This window comes from Trichechus manatus, unplaced genomic scaffold, assembly GCF_000243295.1.
Source record: "Trichechus manatus latirostris isolate Lorelei unplaced genomic scaffold, TriManLat1.0 scaffold00288, whole genome shotgun sequence".
NCBI lineage: Eukaryota > Metazoa > Chordata > Mammalia > Sirenia > Trichechidae > Trichechus > Trichechus manatus.
This window is the reverse complement of record NW_004444224.1, coordinates 1662271-1682924: the sequence shown is the minus strand read 5'-3', so window position 1 is coordinate 1682924 and position 20654 is coordinate 1662271. Positions and strand designations below refer to the sequence as shown.

General features: G+C 49.5%; 2 protein-coding genes across 2 annotated transcripts in view; both read left to right on the top strand.

Annotated features, from left to right (window-relative positions):
- The window catches only part of FCRL6 (Fc receptor like 6), a 13466-nt gene extending 12091 nt beyond the window's left edge, over positions 1 to 1375 (top strand). The window contains 2 exon segments of the mRNA XM_012559635.1: positions 944 to 974; positions 1330 to 1375. Coding sequence (XP_012415089.1) covers positions 944 to 974; positions 1330 to 1375 — 77 coding nt within the window.
- Positions 1376 to 9495: 8120 nt separating this feature from the next.
- SLAMF8 (SLAM family member 8) lies at positions 9496 to 20228 on the top strand. The gene is made up of 5 exons (XM_004390208.2): positions 9496 to 9577; positions 13352 to 13678; positions 17801 to 18106; positions 18196 to 18306; positions 20164 to 20228. Exons 1-5 carry the CDS (start codon positions 9496 to 9498, stop codon positions 20226 to 20228), a joined length of 891 nt encoding a protein of 296 aa, XP_004390265.2.
- The last annotated feature ends 426 nt before the right edge of the window (positions 20229 to 20654 follow it).

Below are 20654 nucleotides of genomic sequence, written 5' to 3'. Positions count from 1 at the left end.
AACTGCTGACCTTTTGGTTAGCAGCTGTCATGGATTGAATTGTGTCCCCCAAAAATATCTGTCAACTTGGCTGGGTCATGATTCCCAGTATTGTATAATTGTGTACCATTTTGTAATCTGATGTGATTTCCTTATGTGTTGTAAATTCAATCACTATGATCTAATAAGACGGATTAGCAGCAGTTATACTGATGAGGTATACAAGATTGGGTAGTGTCTTAAGCCAATCTCTTTTGAGATATAAAAGAGAGAAGCAAGCAGAGACACATGGGAACCTCATATCACCAAGAAGGCAGTGCCAGGAGTACAGCACATCCTTTGGACCTGAGGTTCCTGTGCAGAGAAGCTCCCAGACCGAGGCAAGACTGATGACAAGGACCTTCCTCCGGAGCCGACAGAGAAGAGAAAGACTTCCCCTGGAGCTGACACCCTGAATTTGGACTTGTAGCCTACTGGACTGTGAGAGAATAAACTTCTCTTTGTTAAACAAATACCACTTGTGGTATTTCTGTTATGGCAGCACTAAATGACTAAGACAGCAGCTGAGCTCTTAACCACTGAGCCACCAGTGCTCCATGCCTGGCATAGAGTAGATGTCTAATATAGCAGTAGTTATTTTTAAATATCTTTTACACTTTCATCTCCCTTGATTCTCACTATAATCCTTGGGAGGTAGTTATTATTATCCCTTTTTTGGTCGAAGCAGTTGAGATTCAGAGGGCTAGTGACTCGTTTCAGGTCACACAGCTGGTGGGTGGTTGAACTGGGACTAGAACCCAGTTTCTCCTGATTCCCAGGCTCATCTGTTTCCAGATTGAGGGTGAGGGATCCTAGAAAATAAAAGGAGGAACAGCAGTCCTTAGCTGGGTCCATGCTTTCTAGAAGGAGGTGGGAAGGAATGAGCACAAACACACTAACCTGAGTGCTTCTCTCTCCCCCACAGCCACGTTTGCTGAGTCAACCTCAGGGGAGAGGTAAGATGGGCTCCTGCTCTTTTCTCACCCTCCATTTTACACCTGCTCTCCCCTCCTGATCTAACTCTCCCACAGGACATTTCTATCATCTACGCTGAGGTGAGATGCCCTCAGCTCAGTGAGGTTTCAGCCAACGGGCTGAGTAGAAGAAGCAGAACCCACAAGATCCCCTTGGCAACAACAAGGAGGCTCTCTACTAGTGGTGGCACTGCCTTAACACACACACACACACACACACACACACACACACACACACACACACACCTCTGGCCTCCAGTGCTCCCAGTGAAGCCTCTAGCCCCTCCTATGGGTCCTTCAGTTCCTGAGTCCTGTGAGCTGGGTCCCCCCTTTGCAGAAGATCAAGCAATGAAGTGGAAAAAGGGATCGCCAAGCACACTTAGGCTCCAGCAGTGACTCTGGACACAGAAACCACAGGTGTTTGCTTTCCACCCCACTGGAATGGTTGGCATCCCTTCTCTCTATATATGAGTGCCTCTAGTATGACCCCTCTGTCCCTTTGACTGTCCTTGGCTTGACCCTGAAAAGAGAGCCCTGAATCTTCAGATCCTGGAGGCCATTGGTGGGCAGGGGCAAATGGGTCACTTTCAAAGGAACTTTCAGAGTTCTCCAGGGACATACCCTGTAGACACTGAGGAAGGGCACCCTGAGAGGGCCAGAGGATTGCCTCCCACCCCTCCCTCTCTGTGGACATCTCTAGCCACCACCGGCCTGCCACAGCTCCGTTCAGCCCTAGCCTGCCACATCTCCTCACACCCCAGAACTGTCAGGGCTCCACTCACCCCCAGCCTGCCACATCTCCTTACATCCCAGGCCTGCCAGAGCTCCATTCACCCCCAGCCTGCCACATCTCCTTACATCCCAGGCCTGCCACATCTCCTGCCACCCCAGGCCTGCCACAGCTCCATTCACCCCCAGCCTGCCACATCTCCTCACATCCCAGGCCTGCCACATCTCCTCCCACCCCAGGCCTGCCACAGCTCCATTCACCCCCAGACTGCCACAGCTCCGCTTACCCCACACTGCCCATCAGCAGCCTCCACACTCATTTTCAAGGCCTCTGAGCTGTGAAAAGTTATTTTTCTCTCCAAGCCAGAGCTAAACGCAAACACTTTTCCAGCAGGGGTGAGTTGGCTGTGCCTCCTCTAAGGGCCTGGTCTCTATGGGATCACATTGCTTACTGCACAGTAGAAAAACGAAATAACTCCAGCTGGGTGGTGGCCAGCAACTCAGCCTGGAGCTGTACCTTAAGGGAGAGAGAAGGAAAACAACAGCTAGGAACCACGTGGCTGCCCTCTGGTGGCCCTTTTGGGTAGTGAAGGACTTGTACACTGGCCTACACTGTGGTCTGACCTACTCATTGTACAACTTCACTGTAAAATGTGATTACAGACCCAGTCCTTGTCTTGTATGTGACTGTACAATTTAGACACAAACAATAAAAATAGAGAATGACCCTTTCTTGAATGAGGCAGGCCACACACATTAGGATTTCTTTCAATTTCTGGTTTTTAATCTTAGATTTAACTAGAAAATGGGTCTTCTATATTTTCATTTGAAGATTCCTGGGTGGCACAAGCAGTTTGAGCATGGCACAGTGGTTAAGAGCTCGGCTGCTAACCAAAAGGTCAGTAGTTCGAATCCACCAGCCACTCTTCGGGAACCCTAAAGGGCACTTCTACCCTGTCCCATAGAGTTGCTGTGAGTTGAAATTGACTCCACGGCAACGGTTTTGGTTTTTCTGGTTGACTAACCTAAAGGTGGAGCCCTGGTGGCACCGTGATTAAGAACTCAGCTGCTAACCAAAAAGTCGGCAGTTCAACTCCACCAATGGTACAGTTCTACTCTGTCCTATAGGGTCTCTATAAGTTGGAATCGACTCAACAGCAGCAGGTCCCCTAAAAGGCTTTGTGTTCTTTATCTTTGTATGGACTGTGATGATAGTAACAGGGCGTATAGGATGCAAAAGAACCCGGGCTTTTTCATCCAATACTGAGATACTCTGTGTCCTGCACACACATTCATATATCACCCTTGGCACCACTGGAAGAACCTGCAGTTAGCAGAACCTGGAGCAGTGGGCAAATCTGCCTTTGCTCAAAGACATCCTTCTCTCATGCTCTTTGAAAGAAGTCTATGCTGTACTTGTTTCTGGAATTCTCGCCCAGGTGCGATATAGGCCAATAGTGACTGTTGCTCTGATCATCAGTAACAAGATCACCATCATCATTCGCATCAGTTCCTGACCTCACGGTGGACGCCCTATAAATGTGTGCTCAATGCATGAGTGTGCACAAGGTGGGATGCCAACAACAAACATTTGATGAATGTCCTACACACACCCCGGACATTGAATGAGCAAAAGAATGAATGAGTTTTCCAGTTCCCCTTTCTCTATCTCAATAAAACACAATCTTAACTTTGTTTCTTTTTTATGTGCCCTTACTTCCAATCTCTGGGAAGGTGCCTTTGGCTCAAAAGCAAACCCTACCCAAACTGCAGGTCCCTCCCAGCCAGTCTCCTCTGGGCTATTTTATCCCACTCTCCTCCTTCTCAGCCTCTTCCTCTCCAGCTATGCATGCCACACCCCTAGTTTCTCAAAGATTGCTAGCAGGGCTGAAACTAGGATGAGGCAGGAGAGGCATCTCAGGGCGTGAATTTAAGGCGCACTCACTCTCAGGGCGTGCAAGTGCCCTCTCGTGTGTGGCACATGTCCCCCGCAGTAACTTGGGCATCAGGTAAAAACTTTGCTAGACTCACTCAGCTACGTGGCAAAGGCGGGGCTCCTTCCAGGGTTTTCTGCCTCAAAACCGAGTCTTCCTGCCTCTTGAAGTCACTGAGCTGGCTGACCAGGGAGGGGTGTACATGGGCTCCCCCAGCCTAGAACAGCCTTTGGGGCTGCCCAGTGGCTGGTAGCATTGTGTGGGTGGACAGAACACGAAGCAGACGATCCATCCTGTGGGGTACCCTATAAGTGGAGGCAAGCACAGACAGGGCTTACATGGGACACTACCTGCCCCCTCACCTCTGTCCCTGAGCCCCCTCCACCCTCAGCTCAAAGTTTCCCTCACCTTGGCTCCCAAAATGCCTGCTTAATGCCCCTCCCTCCTGTCTGGCTGCTCTTTCTCTGCCCCCTTCCCCACCTGGTTCCCTTCTCTCCAGACTCCTCAAGCACCCCACCTCTTTCCCTTTCTCCACCCCTTCCCCTGGGAGAACATGCCCCATTTTGCCCCAAGGCCAGTCCACAGAGTGAGGAAAATTGTGAGTGGCCAGGGACAGGGCATGGCACTGCGGGCATTTCACATCGGCCCTGAATCTCTTCACCCAGGGGCTCAGGATTAGTCACCAGGTTCAAGCCTTTCTTTGGTCACAGTTAACACCTGCCCTTCCCCAGCCCCGCACTGAAGGTGGGCTAATGGTGGTGGGGCACAGGCTGTTCCACCTAGCAGATGGAGCTACTGCGTCTGCTTTGGCAGATACCTGGCTTCCCAGAAAGGCCCGGAGGAGGGGAGAGGAAAGGAGTGGAGTAGCAGCCCTGGCTGCCAGCTGCTCTCTTAATTAAGGAATGCGGGGAGTGGCCCCCTTTGAACTCAGCAGCTAATTTACTCCATGGCACTACCCCCTGTGGGTGGGTAATTAATGTGGTGTGAACCAGTGATTAGGAGTGTGGGGGAAACCTGCTGCAGACTTAACCCTTCCCTGCACCTGTGCTTCAAGCACAGCCTCCTTCAGTCCATCTCTCTTCAGTAGTCACAGGACCAGAAGGTTTTCCCTTTGGACTAGTTGTCATGGAGTCGACTCGGACTCATGGCGGCCCCGTGTGCGTCAGTGTAGAACTGTGTTCCATAAGGCTTTCAACGGCCCATTTTCTGGAAGTAGATCACCATGACTTTCTTTTGAGGTGTCTCTAGGTGGACTTGAATCTCCAACTTTTCAGTTAACAGCCAAGTGCTTAACCATTTGCACCACCCAGAGATTCCCTGGAGAGGAGGAATAGTATTTTGCAAGTACTTGCCACCAGCCTCCTCCTATCCCCTTTCTCAGCTTCGCCAAGGACATGGTTTCCCAGAGAAAGAAATTGCAACTCATTTCCTGCTTGGATGGATAGCTAGGGGCAACCAATTTTGCTGAGAGAGACTGTGACTGCCCACTGTCTCCTAAAGGAATTCAGGATCTGTCCCTACACCGACCCCCACTGCTGCATCCACAGCCCTCCCAGCCCTGGCCCTGACACTTCAGAATCATTCAGCCTGATTCAACAAATGCTTAGAGGACATCATCTCATGGAAAGCCTGTCCCTGGGGGATGTACCAGTAACCAGTTGCTGTCAAGTCAATTCTGACTCATGGCGACCCCATGTGTGTCAGATTAGAACTATACTCCATAGGGTTTCCAATGGCTGGTTTTTCAGAAGTAGATCACCAGCCCTTCCTTTTGAGGTGCTCTGGGTAGACGCGAACCTCCAAGCTTTCAGTTAGCAGCCTAGTGTGTTACTCATTTGCACCACCCAGGGACTCCTTCGGGATGTACAGAGTGCAGAAATAAAGAGGATCTAATCCCTGCCCACGTGGAGCTCCCAGTCTTATGGGAGAAGAGAGTCAGAACGGGACACTACCTCATGCCTCAAACACACCTTCCCTTGCATTTACCAGGGTTTCCCCTTTTCCCTATCTCTAGCCATTTAGTACCAATGGATAATATTTAAGGGCTTACTCTGTGGAACCCGTGGTGGCATAGTGGTTAAGAGCTATGGCTGCTAACCAAAAGGTCGGCAGTTCGAATCCACCAGGCACCCCTTGGAAACTCTACGGGGCAGTTCTACTCTGTCCTATAGAGTCGCTATGAGTCGGAATCAACTCAATGGCAATGGGTTTGGGTTTGGGTTACTCTGTGCCAGATACCACTCTAAACCCTTACATGTGTTCATTCATCTAACCCTCACAGCAACCCCAGGAGGCAGACACAGTTCTAATGCCCATTTCACAGATAAGGACACTGACATACAGAGTTCTGCTTTGCTCAAGGTTTCACACCAAGATATGAATCTAAGAGCTCTGAGTCTGGAGCTTGAGTTCTTACCTTCTACCCTCATCTGTGTGTATCCTTAAGGCTCTTCCAACACCACTCCCTCCCCTCAGCCCTTCCAAGCCTCCCATCCTCCCATGTGGGTCAGGCATCATGCTCGTCCATTGCAGCATCTGGCCCTCCTCTTTCCACCCTGGTTATAATTATCTAATTATTGGGTTACATGTCCAATCTTCCCCACTGAACTGCGACTTCCTTGAGGGCGGAGACTGTGCCTTTCATCTCTGTGTGTCCCCAGCACCTGGCACATAAGTAGACGCTCAATGAATGTCTCATGAGTGATTGATGGCATTAACAATGGGGTGGTAAATGATCCCTCTCCCAGAGTCACTCTATCCCATAGCCAGGCTGCTTCCAAGTTCTGTCAGGACCGCAGCTGCCTCTGCCCCTTTCTCTCGACTCTAGAGCTTTCCTTCCTAGGTCAGGACCTTTTCCCATTTCCCCCGGGACCATCACAACAGCAGCTTCATAGACTTCCCTGGCCCCAGGCTCTTTTTCTGCCCTCCCTGCATGCTGTCCTCCCACCAGCAAGTTACTCCCAGCTCAAAATGGTCAACAGTCCCCTCCTCCCAAGCAGAACTTCTCGGAGTGCACCCTCAGACCAACAGCTTCAGAATCATCTAGACCACTTGTTAAAACTACAGATTCCTGAGCTTCACCCCATCATGTGCTGTTGAGTCAATTCCAACTCACATCGACCCTATAGAGTTATACTCTGCCCTGCAGGGTTTCCTAGGCTGTAATCTTTATGGGAACAGATCATCAAGTCTTTTCTCCCATGGAGCCACTGGTGGGTTCAAACCTTGACCTTTCTGTTAGCAGCTGAGCACTTAACCATTGAGCCACCAGAGCGCCTTATCCCAGACCGATCAAACCAGAATCCCTAAGGGTAGAGCCTGAGAATCCGAATATTAGCAAGATTGAAAGCCAGAACAAAGGCCCAATACTTAGCCCAGCATTCAAGGCCTCCATAATCTGACCCCTGGATTCCCTTTCCACACTTACCCACTTCAGTCCTAAAGATCCCTTTGCTTGGAAGTGTTGAAATCCCAACCCCTGGTACCTATGAACTGTGAACATGACCTTGTTTAGACATAGGGTCTTTGAAGCGGTTACCAGATAGGTTGACAAGAGGTCATACTGGAGTAGGGTGGGAACTAATCCAGTCTGAGTGATGTCCTATAAAAAAGAGCGAGAGACACAGAGAGGCAGATACAGGGAAAATGTCCGTGTGCCCACAGTTATGCTTTAGCTGCAAACCACGGAATGAGGCTGAGAGAAGCTGAGGACTACCGGAAGCTGGTAGAGACAAGAAAGATCTTCCCTAGAGCCTTTGGAGATAACATGGTCCTGCCAACACCCTGCATTCAGATACCTAGCCTCCAGAACTTCGAGACAATCAATTTCTGTTCTTAGAAGCCTCCCACTTTGTGGTTCAGCGGCCCTAGGACACTAATATAAAGTCTTCGCAGGCGCTGCTCGCCCCAGTGCTCAGAGCTTACCCCCAGCTCTGGCCCGCTCCTTTTTCTCATGCCCACCTTCCAGATCCAGATCCAATTCTACCTCCTTGGGAAGCCTTTCCTACCCAAGACCCACAGAGGCTGTTTCCTCCCACCTCCTGCAGCACTGACCCTCGATGCTGCCTGTTTGCACAGAGCAGGGCCTGTCTGGGGATGGCAGGGGGCTTCACCTTGCCAGGTGTGTCTTGTTTCTACATTTTGGTTGTGAGTACCTGGAGGGCAGGAATACCCCCCTCCCCCAGTCCCAAAATCCTCCTGCTCATGCCCATCCATATTCCCTCCCCCAACCCCCCATATGCCTAATTCCTTGCTGGGTCCAAAGAAGAGCCTTCAGTTTGATTGACAGGTCAGGGGCTATGCAGGACCAGACACAGTGAGCCGCATGGAACAATCAGGAATCTTCCGCAGGGGACTGTAGGGAGAGAAACAACACCTTCCCACAAAGCCTTCCCTGAGTTAAGAGAAGTCAAGTGACTTGAAGTGAGAGAAGAAAAGAGGGTGAGGAGAAGGCAGCTGTGGCAAAATGGACTACAGTTGAAGGTCGAGGTTCAGACCCCAGCTCTGCCACTCTGCAACCTCACCAAGGTGCCTAACCCACTCCGATTCTCAAATCCCCCCATCTCTGAAAGAGTGATAGCAGTACCCTCTCAGAGAAGAGTTTTAGGGCTGAAATGAAGCAAATCACTGGGGGTGCTACAAATACTTAAGTGCTAGACTACTAGCCAAAAGGTTGGCGGTTCAAATCCGCCTAGAAGTGCCTCTGAAGACATGCCTGGTGATCTGCTTCCAAAAGGTCACAGTCTTGAAAACCCTATGGAGCAATTGTACTCTCCATGCATGGGGTTGCCATGAGTCATAATTAACTGGACAGCCACTAACAACAACAGAATTCATTTGCTCTTTTAATAAATATTTGTTAGGCAACTGTGATGTATGGAGTACTAATGGGGACGTAGACCCGAGTACAAGGCCTTGCTAGCAAAATAAGCTATACCCCAAAAAAACCAAACCTGTTGCTGTCAAGTCGATTTTGACTCCTAGCCACCCTATAGGACAGAGTAGAACTGACCCCCCAGGGTTTCCAAGGAGTGGCTGGTGGATTTGAACTGCTGACCTTTTGGTTAGCAGCTGAACTCTTAACCACTGTGCCACCAGGGCTATGGAGACCAGAAAACTTACAAACATGCAGAAGGGCATTGAGGGAGGAGTAGACACACTACTGAAGCCAGAGGAGGAGTGTTCCATTCTGCCAAAGGTCAGGAGGGCTGGAGGGAGGGCTTGACTGGCCACATCAACATGCTGAGTCTGGAGGGATGAATGGAAGAGCATGCCTGGTAGAGAAATGATTCCAAAGCATGGAAGTATGGAATGGGTAGTTCTGAGACCAAGTAGCTTTGGTGTGGTATGGTGGAAAACAGAACGGAAGTGGGAGACCAACCTGGAGAAGCAGGCCTGGAGCCCAACCCATAAAAACTTTGTATACTAAGTCAAGGGGTTTAACCTTTATCCTGAGGGCAGCAGGAGGCCAGGAAAGACTTTTAAGCAGAGGAGAAGTGACTTGATTGGAATTGGAATTTAGAGGGCTTCTCTGGCTCCAAGGGGAAAGATGAGAACAGTAACGCAGGGCTAGATGGTGGAGGCCTGGTAAGTGTCAGCCTAGAAGACATGGGCTTGTGCAGAGGAGCTTGTTGCTTGAGACTGCATTAGCCAACCATAGGAAAAAGGCTGACTAACAAGAATCTGCTCCTGAAAGACCCAGCTAGGCCTGCAGCCAACTTCCACTTTGCTCTGGACATTTTCACTTTCGGGACATGTGATTTTGAGTCAAGATTCCTCCTTCTGGACAAGGGACTTTCCAGAAGGACCACAGATCCATCCATGCATCCGCTTGGCCTGGGATGCGCTGGATTTTGGTTGTTGGGGGAGAGTGTCTGCCTCTCCTGAGAAGGATAGCCATGTGGAGTCTGCTTCTCTGGGAAGGTAAGTGGAGCAGGTGGATACCCCGTCCTCAGAAAGCTGAAGGCCTGTCCCCAGCCGGCCCTCACCAGAACTCTGGGCAATCCTTTCCCCATCCTGAGTGACAGACAACCCAGGAGCTGAGGAAGGGTAGGGAAGCCTGGAACAATTTCCCGGGCAACAATCAAAGCTAAATGGATGCAAAGAGTCCTGGGTGGGAAGAGATGGAAGCCTTGGGAGCACCCATGAGACACTAGCTGTTTTGTGGCCCCAGGCAGTAAAATCTAAGGCTGGTGATGCCTAGTGGTTTGGAGACCAAGATGGTGAAGAGTCTGGTAGTGTTAACACTTGGGAATTCTACTCAAAGATTGAGGAGACCAGGGAAGGGAAGGGGAGAGCAGGTCTCCCTACCGTCTGAGGAGGGCTGGGAGGTTGAGAGGAACACCAGAAGTCCCTTCCTACTGGCCTGTGTAAGGGGGGGTGAATACTGAGTGAGGATGATCGTTGGGGTAGGGAGGGGGTGGTTAAATATGGTCCATGTAGACTTGGGGGTGGCTGATGATGGTGTGATGTTGAAATGACTGACACATTGGGTCTCTGCCAAGAATGGGTGACCCCTCTATCTTATCTAATGTCTGAGTTCCCTTCCTTGGTCAACAAGTAGCTGATGTGACAGGGTCAGCACTGCAGGGCTAGGTGATGGGGGTGGTGGCAGGTGGCAAAGGCTAAGGCATCTTTGTTTATACCAGAGACTCGGGGACTTTGAGATTACTTTGTCCAGTGTCCTCCACCTGGGTTCCTGGCTCTGAGGGCTCTTTCAAAGGTCCTGCAGGTGTTTTCAATATTTCTAAACCATGTGATCACTACTCATCTGTCAGTTTGTCGTACTGTGGTGGCTTGTGTGTTGCTGTGTTGTTGAAAACTATGCCACCAGGATTTCAAATACCAGCAAGGTCACCCATAGAGGACAGATTTGAGAGAAAGATGTGGCAGTCTGCTTCCATAAAGATTTACAGCCTTGGAAATCCTATGGGAAAGTTCTAATCTGTCCTGCTTGGTCACTGTGAGTCAGAACTGACTTGACGGCAATGGATTTTTTATTTCCAGGCTAAGACTAGAAAGAAAGACCTGGTGATCTACTTATAAAAATTAGCCAATAAAAACCTTACGGATCATAGCAGAATATTGTCCAGTATAGTGCTGGAAGATGAGCTCCCTAGGTTGGAAGGGACTACACAATTGTGGCAACAATGGACACAAACATACAATGATCATGAAGATGGCATAGGATGGAACAACCTTTTGTTCAGTTATACACAAGGTTGCCATGAGTCGAAGCCGACTGGACAACAACTAACAGCAACAAACCTTTTCAGGGAAAACACACCTTGTCCCTCAAAAAAGACCTCGATCTGCCTGGTTCACAAAATCTTTCACATCATTGGACATGTGAGCGGAAAATAAGTTTTAAAAGGACTCTTAATGGCAAAGGAGTCCGGCACAGCTGACCTGGTACAGCCCCCTTGTTTTATGGATGAGAAACCTGAAGCCTAGTGAGAGGGAGTGATTTGCTGAAGGCCACACAGCTGATTTGTGGCAGAACCAGGGCTACATCAAACCTGGGAATCTTGATTAAATCCAGTGCTATTCTCTCTATGGAGCCCTGGTGATGCAGTGGTTAAGAGCTACGGCGAGCTACAGCTGCTAACCAGAAAGGTCAGCAGTTTGACTCCACCAGTTTGCTCCTTGGAAACCTTATGGGGCAGTTCTACTCTGTCCTATAAGGCCGCTGTGAGTTAGAACCGACTCAACAGCACCTAACAACAACAACAACTTCTCTATATGTTAAATCTCCACTCCGCATGAACATGGAAGCCATCACCAGTTAGGACTGGAGACGGTGGGGGCAGTGAGATGGAGAGGGACTAGAGTTATCTGTGTCTGGCTGAGTGTCCATCAGAACACATCTCCTCAACCACACTGCCAGCACTGGGATACTTTACACATCAGCTCTTACTCTACTCTGCACCCAGTGCCTAACACAATGCCAGGCACAAGGCAAGTCCTCAGTACACTCATTCATTCAGTAAAATTTACTGAGCTTCTCCTATATCCTGGCCCTAAGTGGTGATAGGCACTAGGAGTACAAAGATGAATAAGAAAGTGTCATTGCCCTTGAGGAGCTCTTAGCCTAGGGGGAGACAGTGACTCATCAACAGGCAATCATAATAGAGGGATAAGGGCAGTAATACAGAGCCCTGGTGGCACAAAGGTTAAGTGCTCGGCAGCTAACCCAAATGTCAGAGGTTCAAACCCAGCAGTGGATCCGCAGGAGAAAAGACCTAGCAAGCTGTTTCCATGACGATTACAGCCTTGGAAACCCTATGGGACAGTTCTACTCTGTTCTATAGGATCACTATGAGTTGGAATCAACTCGACGACAACAGGTTTAAGAGGAGTAATGATGGTGAGCCCAGGCCAATATGGGGACACAGAAGCAGAGTTTGTCACCTGGAGTGAGGGATAGAGGAGGTCAGGAGACGCAGTGAGTGAGGCTTGAAGGATGAGCAGAAATTAGCCAGGGATGAAGTCAGGAGGGCACTCAAAGCAGAGGTGTCCCCTGCGTACCCCAAAGCCACCATGTTCCCAACTAAACTCAGCATCTTGCCATCTCACCACCCAGTCTGTTTCTCCTCCAGTGTCCCTGATCACAGAGAAAGGCACCCAATGGACCCCAAGAACCCAGAGGCCATCCTTAACTCTTCTTCACCCCCCGATCTAATCATTAACCAAGTCCCATGGATTGCATCATCTTAATCTCTCAACTTCTCCCACTTCTCCCCATTCTTGCTGCCACCTTCCTCCCTACCCACTTCTCTCACCTCTCCTTGCATTAATATAAACAGCCTCCGTCTTGCCCTTCCTCCACACCTCCACACCTCTGCTGGCGTGGTCTTTCAAACCATTCAAATAATCACGTAACTCTCCTGCTTAAAACCAATCCAAGGTCCCCCACTGCTCTAAAGATAAAGCCCGTACTCCAATGTCACTTTCAGGGCCCTGCGTGAAGTGGCTCCAGCCAACTCAGTGGTGTAATTTCTCCCCTACAGAGCAATACTTTCAGTTCCCCAGTGCACCAGGCTTCTTCCTTCCAGGCCTTTGTACATGCTGTTCCCTCTGATGGTAACACTTCCCCATTCCCCTCCAGGCAGCCCTCTGCTTGCCCTGGCTGATTCCCATTCCTCCCACAGGCCTCAGCTTACAATTCTTCTCTGAGCCCCTCCAGGCTAGGTAAGGTCACCTTCTCACCCGGCCTGTGTTCTCCCATACCACCCCTTTCTTTCCCATCATGTTGCTGCTAGTTGCTGTCCAATTGATTCCAACTCACGGCAACCCCATGTGTGCGGAGTAGAACTGCCCCATAGGGTTTTCAAGGCTGTGACCTTTCAGAAGCAGATCACCAGGCCTGTCTTCCCAGCTGCCTTTGGGTGGGTTCGAACTGCCAACCTTTTGGCTAGAAGTTGAGTGCTTAACCTTTTGCACCGCTCAGGAACCCCTTTTCTCATCACAATACTTAATATATTATGTTTTAATTGCTAGCTGAAGTGTCTGGCTTCTCCTGTGAGCTCCATGCACACGGGGACCTGGTTCTCTCCTGTTTTGCTCCCAGGACCCGGCACAGTGCACCCTCAACTTGGATGGAGGGTCTCTGATAGGTTTCCTCATCATTCAGCTGCATGATGGAGAGGGCTGAGGTGCGTGGGGCAGGCCAGAGTGACAGGTGCTCTGTTCTTTCAGCTCTGCTTCCCATTGCAGTTACTGGTGCCCAAATCCAAGGACAGGTGGGGGGCTCCGTGCTGCTGGCAGCAGAGCACCCCCCCGGATTCCAAGTCCGCGAGGCCATCTGGCGATCTCTCTGGCCTTCGGAGGAGCTCCTGGCCACGTTTTCCGGGGACTCCTTGCAGACTGTATACCGCTCCCGCTTCCTGGGCCGAGCCCACCTGCACCACAACCTCAGCCTTGAGCTGCGGCCACTGGAGTCCGGAGACAGCGGCAACTTCTCCGTCCTGCTGGTAGACACAGGGGGTTGGGCCTGGACCCAGACCCTGCAGCTCAAGGTGTATGGTAAGTGCTGGCTCCCTGCCCCCCAGCCTCCCACAAAGCACCCAGCAACATCCTGAGTCCTAGGGAGAACTGGGTTCCAGAAACCTCTGGCCACTGACCATGTTGCTGATTCAGGGAATGTCTGCCCTTTGGCAGTCACATCTAAGAAAACTTCTCAGGTACTTGCAGGTGAGCTCCTACCTGGTGTGGTGGGCCAGCTTAGCCATCACTCCAGCCCTGGTCTGAACTCCAATTCGCTCTTTCCTTGGCTCAGTGGCCTTGGACACAATGCTTAACCTCTCTAAGCTTTACATTTCTTATTCATAAGATGGGAATTGTAATATTACCATGTAGAGTGGCTCTAAAGGTGACACAGTGGCATTTACAAAGCATCTAGGACAGTGCTTGGCCTTAAGTACACCACCAATTCTAAGACACCATCATAGATTGTAAGACACACCATTATTTTATGTACCACTAAAAAAGAAAAAAAAAAAAGTTACTAAGTAAACTATGACATGATGCTTTTTTATTAAAAAAACAAAATTATAATTAAACTATAATTAAAATTATAGAATGTTTATTTTATATTTCTTAAAAGAGCTCTTTTAGATATATGTAGAGAGATTTTAACTATATATCATTCATGGGATACTGAGTTATTCATTGCTTCAGAGCAAACCAACCCAAAATTTACTGGCTTAAAACAATTTTTATTCCTCATGATTCTGTGGGTTGGCAGGGCTCAGCTGGACAACCTTTTCTCCAATTGGGTCTGCCACAGTCAGTTGTGCAGCTGCACTCAGCACCTCAGCTGGGTGGCTGAATTGGTTCAGAGGGCTGGCTGGGCCTCTCTTTCCAGCAACTCCACCTCTACCACTTCTACTATCACTTCCTCACCATTACCACCTGCACCATCACCTCCATCACCACCACAACCATCACCATCACCACCACCACCATCACCACGAGCAACTTCATGTCCACCATTACCACTACCACCTCTATCATCACTTCCATCACCACCATCACTTCCACCATCACCACCATCACTTCCACCATCACCATCACCACCACCACCTCCATCATCACCTCCATCACTGTCACCACTACCACCTGTACCATCACTTCCATCAGCACCTTCACCATCACCATCACCTCCACCATCTTCATCACTATCACCATCACCACCTCCACCATCACCGTCACCACCTCCACCATCACCATCACCACCACCACCTGCTTCATACCTCCATCACCATCACCACTACCACCTGTACCATCACTTCCACCACTACCTCCACCATCACCATCACCTCCACCATGTCCATCACCATCACCACCACCACTCCACCATCTCCTCCATCACCATCATCACCTCCATCACCATCACCACCACCTCCACCATCTCCTCCATCACTATCATTACCTCTACCATCGCCTCCATCACCATCACCACCACTACTCCATCATCACCTCCATCACCATCATTACCTCCACCATCACCTCCATCACCACCACCACCTCCATCACCATGACCACCACCTCCACCACCTCCTCCATCACTATCATTACCTCTACCATCACCTCCATCACCGTCACCACCACCTCCACCATCACCTCCATCACTGTCACCACCATCACCTCCACCATCACCTCCATCACCGTCACCACCACCTCCATGTTTCTGCTGGTTAAAAAAGAATGGCCTTTCGGCTCTCATTTATCTACCTCAGGGGTTGAAAAAAAGTATGAGTGACCCCAAACCACTATTTCAGTAGAAATTTGGATAGAGTATGGGGGGAGTCCAAATTTAAGAATAGGGTGTAGGGATGGCAGCTGGGAAGAGGCCAGCAGTGAGAGAGAGAGAAGCAAGGAGCAAATTAGAGAAGAGAGAGACACAGGGACAGCTAACTGGCTGTCCTCAGGTGAGAGCTCAGAGTGCCGCTAGCCATAAGGTGCCTTTGTGCAATTAGATGGGTGCCCTTCTGCATACACACAGCCCTGCAGCAGGCTGTAAGTTTCAGCAAGCAGGGTGCTGGCTAGGTTTAAACACTACCCTCGGTACCTGCTTAGCCCAGTGCCCTCGTGCAGTGAAGAACCTACCCAACCATCCAGGCAGCCCTGGAGCCTCTCCCAGCTCTGAGTCTGAGCTGCCACACATGTGAAATGAGGATGCTGAATGTGATAATACATGCAGCACCCACACCGCTAAGCTCTAAAATGCCTTCTTCTCAGTGTCTGAATTACAGATTTTAAGGAAATCGCAGTTTTATTGCTTTCAAATACGTAGCGTGGTTAGAACTAATTGCACAAAGCTGCCAAGCAGCAGTCCTTAGGAGCTCTGCTTTGACAATAGATAAGAATGATTTGAGTTAGTAGATCAGTTATGAGAATTGTCAATGGGTGTTTCTACTGCGCCTGATCGTGTTTGGAAGCAGCTTGTACTCTTAAGTAGTGTAAATACCCCCCTGAAATCTTTGTTTATACTATTAGTGTGCCCAGCAAATCTTTCCTTTTTTTCCTATCACAAATCCCACCAGCCTGAGCTGGCATTAATGAGATTTTACTCTGCTTGACTCTGGAATGCTGTCAGAGCCTAAATCTTCCTGTTGTCACCAGGATGCTCTTCTGCTGGTCCCCATTGCCATCAAGGTTCAGGATTCGTGCAACAACCGACCTATACCAGAGAGGGGAATCACAGCCTAGGACGCCAATTTGTTCAATGGCCTGATTTTCGAGCACTTTACTACTTGCCAGAAGGAGCCCTGGTGGCAGGGTGGTTAAGCGCTCGGCTGCTAACCAAAAGGTCAGCGGTTCGAACCCATCAGCCACTCGGAGGGAGAAAGATGTGGCAGTCTGCTTCCATAAAGATTACAGCCTTGGAAACCCTGTGGGGAAGTTCTACTCTATCCTATAGGGTCACTGTGAGTCGGAATTGACTTGATGGCAATGAGTTTTTTTGGTTTACTATTTGCCAAGGTCCCTGGGTGATGCAAATGGTTTGCACTTGACTACTAACTTAAAGGTTGGTGGTTTGAACCCACCCAGTGGTGCCGTGAAAGAAAGACTTGGCAATCTGCTTGCATAAACTTACAGCCAAAAAAATCCCATGGAACAGTTCTCCTCTAATACACGGTGTTACCATGAATTGGAATCAACTCCACAGCAACAAGGTTGGTTTTTTTGGTTTATTGTATTTTTTTTTTTTTTTTTTTTTTTTTTTTTTACTATTTGTCAGCACCAGAGACCTAGGGTTATCAAGACAAGAAGACAAAGCCCCCATCCCCTGGGTTCCTCCTTCCCAGCATTTTGCACCCTTGTAGCTATTTTCGAGGAGCCCTGGTGGCGCAGTGGTTAAGTGCTCAGCTGCTAACCAAAAGGTCAGTGGTTCCAACCCCCCAGCGCTCCGCAGGAGAAAGATGTGGCAGTCCACTTCCGTAAAGATTACAGCCTTGGAAACCCTATGGGGCAGTTCTATTCTGTCCTGTTGGGTCGCTATGAGCCAGAATCGACTCAGTGGCAGGGGGTTTTGGTTTGGTCCTTATTTTCTTACTTATTTAGAATCCTTTGTCAATATCTTTCTTCCTTACCAAACTGTAAGTCTCAAAAGGCCAGGAAATGTATTTGTTTTCTTGCCTGACTAATAAGAGCTTACTGTCTCTCACTGACTGAGAAGCACTGGAAGCAAAGGACCGAGGGCAGAGTGGAGAGCTCAGAGCCTGGAACAGCAGGAAAGGTTTCACAGTCAGTGTGTTAAGCAATGGTCCAAGCTGGGCCCTGAAAGTCAGCAGGAATTTTTAGGAGAACAAGAAGTGAGGGCGTATGTGCCTTTAGGAAAGCATGAAAGATATGGACGAACATGACATGTTTAGAAGAGCTGCAAATTAGTTAGGATGGATTGGGAGGACCAGCCAGAGGCATGGCTGGAGTGTTTGGCAGGTACCATATCGTAAACAATTTTGAATACCAGGTTAAGAAGTTCAGCATCTGTCCTGTGGAAAATGGGAAGCCAGACAAGGTTTGCGAACAAGAGGGGCCTAGTCAGAGCTGGCATCTAGCCCCTCATGGGTACCAGAGCCAGTGCTGTGGGCCCAACCCTGCTCCCCTGTAACCCATGCCTGCTCTCGTGTTCTTTCCTAGATGCAGTACCCAGGCCCGCAGTACAAGTGTTCATCGCTGCAGCAGGGGATGCCCAGCCCCCCAAGACCTGCCAGGTCTTCCTGTCCTGCTGGGCCCCCAATATCAGTGATGTCACCTATAGCTGGCAACGAGAGGGGACCATTGGCTTTGGTCTTGAACCACATGGCCTGTTCGCAAACGGACAGGTGCTGAGGGTTTCACTGGGGCCAGGAGACAAGGGTGTGGCCTATTCCTGCATTGTCTCCAACCCTGTCAGCTGGGACTTGGCCACAGTCACCCCCTGGGAGAGCTGTCACCGTGAGGCAGGTATGCCAAGGCTCGGGGGTGAGCTGGGGGTGGTTGAGGGACCATGAATCATCAGTTCTACCTCTGACCGTGCCCCCTTCCATGTCCAGCCCCAGGGAAAACCTCCTACAAAGATGTCCTACTGATGGTGGTGGTGCCGGTCTCATTCCTCCTGGTCCTGGTGGGTCTCCTCTCTGCCTGGCACTGTGGTCCCTGCTCAGGTAGGAGTTCTGTAGGTGCAGGAGGTGGGCAGAGTGGGTGAATCCACTAGGGAGGAGAGCAGGCATGGCCCTCCTGCTAATGAGATGATCTGCTCCTGCTTTCCTCTCCCTCCTCATGTGTTTATCCTCCTCATCTCACACTTTGGCCTCCAGCCAGACTGAACTACTTGACATTTCTTTTGCAGTTCTTCAAATGAATGATGCTCTCACATGCATCTCCAGGCCTTTGCAACACGCTATTCTTTCTGCCTGGAACACATTTTCCAGGATTTCCCACCCCACTGCACTTCTTCACTTGACTTTCTGCTACTCCATCTTCAAGGTGTGCCTGTTCCAGGAAGCCTCCCTGACATTCTCCCCTTCCTCCAGGCTAGGTTAATAAGCCAAAAAAAAAATCCAAACCCATTGCCATCGAGTCAATTCCGACTCATAGTGACCCTATAGAACAGAGTAGAAATACCCCATAGTTTCCAAAGAGCACCTGCTGACCTTTTCGTGCTCTTAGCCACTACACTACCAGGGCACTTATTGTTACACTTACTTACTTCCCTGCTGAACTCTGAGCTCTTAAAAGGCAGAGGCTGGGTCACCACTGGGCACCTAACAATGGTTTCTGGAAGATAGCTGGTATTCAAAACAGGTTTGTTGAGTGGAAGGATCGGTGAATCCCAGCCCCTGCTTACCTACCATTCGTAGAGATAGCACCCCGTGAGAAGCACTCCCTGGCCAGTGTCTGATAAGGTGTCCATCTTGAGAAAAGGAAAAACTCGGAGATCAGGCCAGGTTCTAAGCTCTAGACTCAGCTTAGCCCTGGCCTCTGCCCTAGGATGCCCTGTCCCTGAAAGAATCATCCTCTTATGACCTGGACTTCATGGCCATTTCCACCCCAAGCTTGCTGGCCCTAGGGTAGCTTGTGGTTCAGCAAGGAAAAGGAGGCACTGAGACCATATTATGGTGGCGGTGTCCCAGAAGGCAAGAGCCTTGTCCCAGCTACTAGCCAGGGGAGTGACTGATTCCTGTGTACTCTTTCCAGCTGTCAAGGAGGGAAGAGGCTGTACACTATCTAGGGGCCCTGTCTGCCATGCAGAGGCTCTGGTCCAGGCATCTGCCTTGGACAGTCCCCAGGATTTGTGGTAAGAAGGTGGAAGCCAGGAAAAGAGCAGCTTTTATTCTTCAACATCTTTATTGAGATAGAATTCACATACCATACACTTTACCCATTTAAAGTATAAAATTGAGTGGCTTTTAGTGTATTCACAGAGCTGTGCGTTCATCACCATGATCAATTTTAGAACATTTTCATTACCCCTAGAAGAAAGCCCACACCCCTTAGCTGTCACTTTCAACCATAGGCAACCTCTAATCTACTTTCGGTCTCTGTACATGTACCTATTCTGGATATTTCATATAAATAGAATCATACAATATGTGTTTTTTTGTGACTGGCTTCTGTCACTTAGCATCATGTTTTCAGGGTTCAGAAAAGAGCAGTTTTGTCTCATGAGAAGAGACAGAGAGAACTTGACCACCTAAGATAGTGGAAAGTTTCCTTCAGGGGACCCGACTCTGCCGCATAACCTCTGTCCAGTCATTTAACTGGGTCCATTCCAGTCTAACTTTCTATACACCCTACAGTTAAATTTATGGCAGAGTTGCAGATTAAGATTAGACATTAGGAAGAATTTTCTGTTCTTGAAGTGTCTCCTTTTCCAGGGTCTTGGAAGACCAGAAGAGGCGATACTTTGGCTGAGGTAATCTTAGGATGGAACAGTTAGGAGTTAGAGATCTTGGGTCAGGCCAAGGATGCCAAGATTCCAAACACTGGAGGAATGACTTTCTTTTTGATCTCCTCACCAGGGAAAAAGAAGAAGAATGTCTGTGCTAACGATGTAGCTCCAGAGACAGAGAACGCCGTTGTGTAGGGTCTGCCATGATGGGGGATACGAGCTGATGCCTGGATCATCAGGAGCCCCATTGCCCAGCACATGATGCTCTGGGACGTAGCTGGTGCCTGGAAACCTCAATGGTCCTCATACTTCCTGTGAGACTCTCTCCTCACCTCCTGGGAACCGCCAGGGCGCTGTCACAGAAAGCACTGGCACAATCCTCCATATCCTCCCCGTCCCTCTCCCCATTTTGCATGTCCTGGCTCTGCTCTAGGTAAGAGAAGCCTAACAGAAATGTCCCTCAAAGACACTGGAAGTAGTCCAGGATGCACAGGGACACTGATTGTCCAGGATGTTTGGTCCCCTTCCACTGTTTATCAAGTATCAACCAACTGGCACCAGAGGATTGCCTCCAGCCTGGATCCTGGGCTTTAAAAGACAGTCGACATTTGAACTAGCAGA